The sequence below is a fragment of the Syzygium oleosum genome, unplaced genomic scaffold (assembly GCF_021117445.2).
Source record: "Syzygium oleosum isolate NSW1041296 unplaced genomic scaffold, Sole_v2.1 Sole_v2.03, whole genome shotgun sequence".
NCBI classification, from domain to species: Eukaryota; Viridiplantae; Streptophyta; class Magnoliopsida; order Myrtales; family Myrtaceae; genus Syzygium; species Syzygium oleosum.
Window position 1 is genome coordinate 10235533 of NW_026607487.1, and position 6865 is coordinate 10242397.

Here is a 6865-nt window from a genome sequence, read left to right on the forward strand (position 1 = left end):
GCGAAGCAATTCATTAAATTGCAGTTGTTTCCTGTGAAATCATGGAGCAACAGACGAACAGAAAACTGCAAAACGTCTTTGCTTGACGGTCGATCTCATCTAGGCGTGTGAGACTGAGACCCATCTGCGGAAGACACCATGCACGAGAGCAATTTCCGAACAGCTACACGCTTAATATTATATGAAAGCGTATCACCTCAATTTTTGGACTTCAACTGATTAAGAAGACGAGGAAGATGTCGATGGATACATGTACACTGTTGTTCCTGCTTCTCTTTGCTGTAATAACACTATCTCGAGGTATAATTCATCGATTTGCTAGTAAAACTTTTCCTGGCGACAACAAGAGTTCATTGTGCAACTTTTTGCTGCCCTTTGATATTTTTTCGATAACTCGCGAAATTCTCCGGTAATCTGTCGGTCTGCAAATTAGGATAATGTCTGTCTAGTCGTTCCTAGTCATTTGGCAGGTTCATTCTGTTTTCCGGTGGTTCTATACTATATCAGGTACACCAAACCTCCTGAGAATTGATTGCGGAGCCGATTTAAGCTATACGGATGAGCACGGAAGCTACTGGCACGCGGATGAAAATTACATCCAAACTGGCACTAATGAACAGGTCTCGAACAACAGCCTCACCACAATAGAGGAGCTTAACAATGTCCGTGCCTTCACGCAACAGAACAAGAACTGCTACACATTACCGACCCCGATGCGGACAAAGTATTTCATTAGAGCCGCTTTCTACTATGGCAACTACGACCACCTCTCAAGACCGCTGACTTTCAACTTGGAGTTCGATGGGAACAAATGGGCGACCGTGGCGGTCACTTTGGCCAGCCCGCTCCAATATAACGAGTTGATTTACACTGCCAAAAGAGACAATGTCAGCGTGTGAGAGTGCTCGACAAGCAATTTCCGTTCATTTCCACATTGGAGATATGGCCTTTGGATGACGGCATGTACGATGGAATGACTGAAGATGTAGCTTGGTTCAGCAGCTATCGGTACAATTATGGCGCGGGCTCAGATCAAGATTTGGAAAATTGGATCATTGGGTAAGAAACGTCAAAATCATCCTTTATGGTCAGTTTGATTCTTGCTTTCTAAGGTTTAACGTTTTATCATCGATTTTTTAAAGATTCCCCGTCGACGAGTACAATAGAGTATGGAAACCATTCAATCCCCCCGGCACGAATTGTTAGAAATTAAACCAAAGTACTTGTTTCCTTTTTGAGTCTGTTCGTATTTCCATATTTTGATAGATATTATGAGATATTGTTTCTAGTTATATTTTAGGAAAGTTTCCTAAGTCAATTAGATTTCCTAATTAGAATAGGTTTCCTAGAAAGAGGTTTCCTATTTCGAATCAAACTATGGTCTATATATAGTCTATTTCTCTTGTAATTGAGACATGCAATAGAAAGACGCGAATTGCGATTGTTTCACCTTCAAAAATTCCTTTCATCAAATCAATATTGTTGCCGCGCCTCTGACGCTCAACAAATTGGTATCAGAGCTTACGGTTCGTGATCATGGCCTCAACGAACAATCAGCTTCCTCTTCAATACCCTCGTATTACCAAAGAAAATTATGGTAACTGGGCTGTTAGAATGAAAGCTCTACTCGGCACCTACGGTGTGTGGGAACTTGTTAACACTGGCTATGATGAGCCAGAGGATGAAGCCACGTTGAACCAGAACCAGAGGAATACCTTGGAGAAGGTTCGAACGAAAGATCAATATGCCCTGTCGATCATCTATCAAGCGTTAGATGATTCCATGTTCGAAAAAGTTTCGAACGCTACTACCGCTAAAGAGGCATGGGAGATTCTTCAAAACACACACCAAGGAGTTCAAAAAGTTCAGAAGATTTGCCTTCAAACCTTGAGAGGCGAATTCGAGGTAATTCGTATGAAAGAATCTGAATCGATTGCTGATTATTTCACGAGAATTTTGGCAATTGTTAATCAGATGAAAAGAAATGGAGAAGAAGTTTCCGATGTTCGTGTTGTTGAGAAAATACTTCGGTCCTTAGACAAGAAGTATGATTATATTGCGGTTGCAATCGAAGAATCCAAAGACTTGGATGCCATGACGGTTGATGAACTTATGGGTTCATTACAAGCCCATGAAGAAAGGTTTAGAAAGAAAAAGATTGAACCGGTGGAGGAAGTTCTCCAAACGCAGTTGACCATATGAGATGAAAAGGAGCAAAGAAGAGATCCCGTACAAAATCGCGGGACAAATCAAGATCGTGATCGAGGTCGTGGCCAAGGTCACTTTCGAGAAAGAGGTCGCGGACAAAGCAGAGGAGATCCTGCTCGAAGTGATGGAGGATACCAGTACCAAAGAGGTGTTCGTGGAAGAGGAAAGAACTCGACAAGCCAATGGTATGATAAATCTAAAATCCGATGTTATCATTGCAATAAACTTGGCCATTATGCTTCTAATTGCTGGAACAAAGAAAGTAGCAGAGCAGACGAAAAGGCGAACTTGGTGAATGATGCTGATCAAGTTGTCTTATTGGCATTCGAAAAATATGAAGAAGGTCAAAGCGATACGTGGTATTTGGATACCGGTGCAAGTAATCACATGTGTGGGAGAAAGGAGATGTTTGCCGAGTTAGATGAGACAATTAAAGGGAATGTCTCATTCGGTGATAACTCTAAAATTCTTGTTGAAGGGAAATGTACAATTTTGATTCGCTTAAAAAAATGGTGCACGTCAGTTTATTACTAATGTTTATTATGTTCCAAAAATGTCAAGCAATATCTTGAGTTTGGGACAACTTCTGGAGAAAGGTTATACTGTTCATATGAGAGATCTTAATCTTATGTTGAGAGATCGGAATAATAAATTGATTGCAAATGTGAAGATGTCGAAGAACAGGATGTTTATTCTTAATATAAAGAGTGAGATGTCTCGATGTCTAAAGACGTGCGTAGATGATCATTCATGGTTGTGGCATTTGAGATTTGGCCATCTCAATTTTGGCGGACTCAATTTGCTTTCTCGCAAGAAGATGGTTTATGGCTTACCACATATTGATCATCCCGATCAATTATGTGAAGGGTGTGTTATCGACAAGCATTCCAGAACTAGCTTTCTGAAGGAGGCGACTTATCGAGCGAAGAAGCCGCTTGAGTTGATTCATTCTGATTTGTGTGGCCCGATCAATCCTCACTCATATGGTAATCATCGATATTTTGTTACTTTTATTGATGATTTTACTCGGAAAACTTGGGTGTATTTTTTGAAAGAAAAGACAGAAGTGTTTGATATTTTCAAACAATTCAAGAACCTGGCTGAAAAGGAAAGCGGCTATTTTATCAAGGCTTTGAGGACTGATCGTGGTGGAGAATTCACCTCAGCCATATTCAACAAATTCTATGAAAATCATTGTATTCGGCGTTTCTTGACGGCCCCATATTCTCCTAAAAAAAATGGTGTGGCTGAACGGAAAAATAGAACCATTCTTGATATGGTTCGAAGCATGTTGAAGAGCAAAAATTTGTCCAAGGAACTTTGGGCAGAAGCTGTTTCGTGTGCCGTCTATCTTCAAAATAGATGTCCAACATATGGACTTGAAGGCGTAACTCCACAAGAGGCATGGACCGGGAGAACACCAAGTGTTTCGCACTTGAGAATTTTTTGGAGCATTGCATATGCTCATGCCCCGGATAAAAAAAGATCGAAACTTGAAGACAAGAGCAAAAAGCTTATCTTTATCGGGTATGACTCATCATCCAAAGCCTATCGATTATTTGACCCTAACACTTTGAAAGTGTATGTAAGTAGAGATGTCAAATTCGATAAAGATGGAATGTGGGAAGAAAATCTAAAAGAAGACGCGAATGTTCGTGAAAATTCCGATCAAACGGAGTTGAAAGATCAACCTTCACCTTCTTCTCCAACATCTTATTCAAGTTCATCAACACCATCCTCTTCAAATAGTGTCGATGAACCGCTAGTGCCAAGATCAAGAAGATTGTTTGAAATTTACGAAGCTATCAAAGAGCTTCATCTTATATGTCTTCTTGCAGATTATGAACCACTTGCTTATGATGATGCGGCCAAAGAAGAAAAGTGGAGGAAAGCCATGAACGAAGAAATTGAAGCCATCAAGAAAAATCAAACATGGGAGCTTGCTAATCTTCCGAAGGACAAGAAATCAATTGGTGTTAAATGGGTGTACAAGGCCAAGAAGAACGAGAAAGGTGAAGTAACAAGGTACAAAGCTAGATTAGTCGCGAAGGGGTACAAGCAAAAAGCCGGAATCGACTATGATGAAGTTTTTGCCCTTGTCATCCGCATGGAAACGATTAGATTGATTATTTCCATTGCTGCTCAAATAATTGGCGAATTTATCAAATGGATGTCAAATCAGCATTCTTGAATGGCATCCTTGAAGAAGAAATTTATGTCGAACAACCCAAGGGGTTTGTTGTGAAAGGTTATGAAGACAAAGTGCTAAGGTTGAAGAAAGCTCTATATGGGCTTAAACAAGCACAGAGAGCATGGAATTCCAGAATTGATGCATATTTCAAGGCGAATGGATTCTCTCAATGTCCATACGAGCATGCACTCTATTTGAAGCAAGAAAAAGGTGATATTCTACTCGCCTGTTTATATGTTGATGATCTTGTTTTTACAGGAAATAATTCGGCGATGATTGATGCTTTTAAGGCATCGATGGTGAAAGAATTTGAGATTACCGATAATGGTCTCATGAATTATTTCCTTGGTATCGAAGTGAAGCAAAGTGCCGACGGGATTTTTATTTCCCAAAAAGGATATGCAGAAAATATCCTTGAAAAATTCAACATGAAGAACTGTATGCCGGTCAATACACCAATGGAGTGTGGAACCAAGCTTTCGAAGTTTGATGATGGTGCCGATGTTGATTCGACATATTATAAAAGCTTGATTGGAAGTTTGAGATACTTGACATGCACGAGACCGGATATTATGTATAGTGTTGGAATTGTTAGTCGATACATGGAGAAGCCGAAATCATCTCATCTTAAAGCTGCAAAGAGAATACTTCGGTACATCAAAGGTACTATTTCTCATGGTTTACACTATTATTGCTCTGAATCTTTCAAACTTAGAGCTTATTCGGATAGTGATTATGGCGGAGATATCGACGATCGAAAAAGCACCACGGGATTTGTATTTTTCTTGTGCGACACTGCTTTCACATGGTCATCAAAGAAGCAATCAAGTGTTACTCTGTCGACATGTGAAGCTGAATATGTAGCTGCATCTTCATGCGTTTGTCATGCAATATGGTTGAGAAGACTACTCAAAGATATTCTTATGGAGCAGAAGAAAGCAACGGAGATTTTTGTTGATAATGTTTCTGCTATTGCTTTGGCGAAAAATCCAGTTTTTCATGAACGAAGTAAACATATCGATGTTCGATATCACTTCATCCGAGAACAGGTTAAAGAGAATGAAGTTGAAGTATTGCATGTGAAGACCGGAGATCAAGTATCAGATATTTTTACTAAACCTCTCAAGATCGATGCTTTTCGAAAGTTCAAGAGTTTGCTTGGAATGATCGATGGAAGAGAATTTGGTTTAGGGGGGAGTGTTAGAAATTAAACCAAAGTATTTGTTTCCTTTTTGAGTCTGTTCGTATTTCCATATTTTGATAGATATTGTGAGATATTGTGAGATATTGTTTCTAGTTATATTTTAGGAAAGTTTCCTAAGTCAATTAGATTTCCTAATTAGAATAGGTTTCCTAGAAATAGGTTTCCTATTTCGAATCAAACTATGGTCTATATATAGTCTATTTTTCTTGTAATTGAGACATGCAATAGAAAGACGCGAATTGCGATTGTTTCACCTTCAAAAATTCCTTTCATCAAATCAATATTGTTGCCGCGCCTCTGACGCTCAACACGAATGCTGTGAAGAGCGATGTCTTTGGTTTTGACTCCACTAGTGTCAACCTCCCTCCTAACATTGCAATAATCCTGGCGATCGAAGCAAACAATCCCCTGGACGCGATCGAGTTGTCATTCCCATTGAACAAGGCCTCTAACCGCAACTACGTAGCTGCATACTTCACCGAAATAAGTGATTCGGTTAATGATTCGAGATTCATCGACTTCTACCATGATGACACGCACATGGGAACGTTACCTCCAGAGTACGGGAATTGAATAGGGGTATGGGCCATTATTCAATCAACTGACAACCTGAACATTCAACTACGCCAGAATGCTAGTTCTGCATTGCCTCCCGTTATAAGCGCCATCGAAGTGTACACGGCCAGCGACCCTCTGGTTACCAGTACTTCTCAAGATGACTGTAAGTAAATGCTCGCTCATACATGTAACGCAGATGGGCGTTTGTAATGGTTTTGTTCTGCTTTATTGGCTGTTGTTTATTCTTTTGATATTCCCCCCTTGGCGGACTAGTGAAGGGTCTTCAGGTCTTAATCGATGGCTTCAAGCAGCTGAACGGATGGAGTGGAGATCCGTGTCTTCCAAATGATACCGTATGGCAATGGTTGGGTTGCGACGGTGGTGACCCCCCAAGAGTCAGCAAAATGTAAATGCATCAAATAAGGTAATTCAGGACAGTGTAACCAGATGCGACACTATCTCATAATTTACTCACCGGAAATGGGCAATGTCACAGAGATCTCTCTGGGTATGGCTTAGATGGTCCTCTTCCAGATTTTAGCCATATGCAAGCCCTTGAGACTATGTAAAGTAGCTACTTCTCCAATCAGCTCGGAAAATTCTCTATCTTTAGCTTTGATCTTTTCTAATATGCTTCTCTCATTGCATCAGAAATCTCAGAAACAACAGTCTCGACGGTCAAATTCCGAGTTTCCTAGGGACAC

General features: G+C 40.2%; 1 protein-coding gene across 1 annotated transcript; it reads left to right on the top strand.

Annotated features, from left to right (window-relative positions):
- Positions 1–236: 236 nt before the first annotated feature.
- Positions 237–899, top strand: LOC115689881 (probable LRR receptor-like serine/threonine-protein kinase At1g05700). The gene is made up of 2 exons (XM_030616064.1): positions 237–300; positions 508–899. The coding sequence occupies exons 1-2, from the start codon at positions 237–239 to the stop codon at positions 897–899; spliced, it is 456 nt and encodes a 151-aa protein (XP_030471924.1).
- Positions 900–6865: the final 5966 nt, after the last annotated feature.

What these genes read in the sequence shown, in the direction of transcription:
- LOC115689881 (XM_030616064.1), top strand. Translation starts at nt 237, where the DNA reads ATGTCGATGGATACATGTACACTGTTGTTCCTGCTTCTCTTTGCTGTA. An exon ending in TGTAATAACACTATCTCGAG is followed by an intron (nt 301 to 507) that starts GTATAATTCATC and finishes ATACTATATCAG; the next exon opens with GTACACCAAACCTCCTGAGA.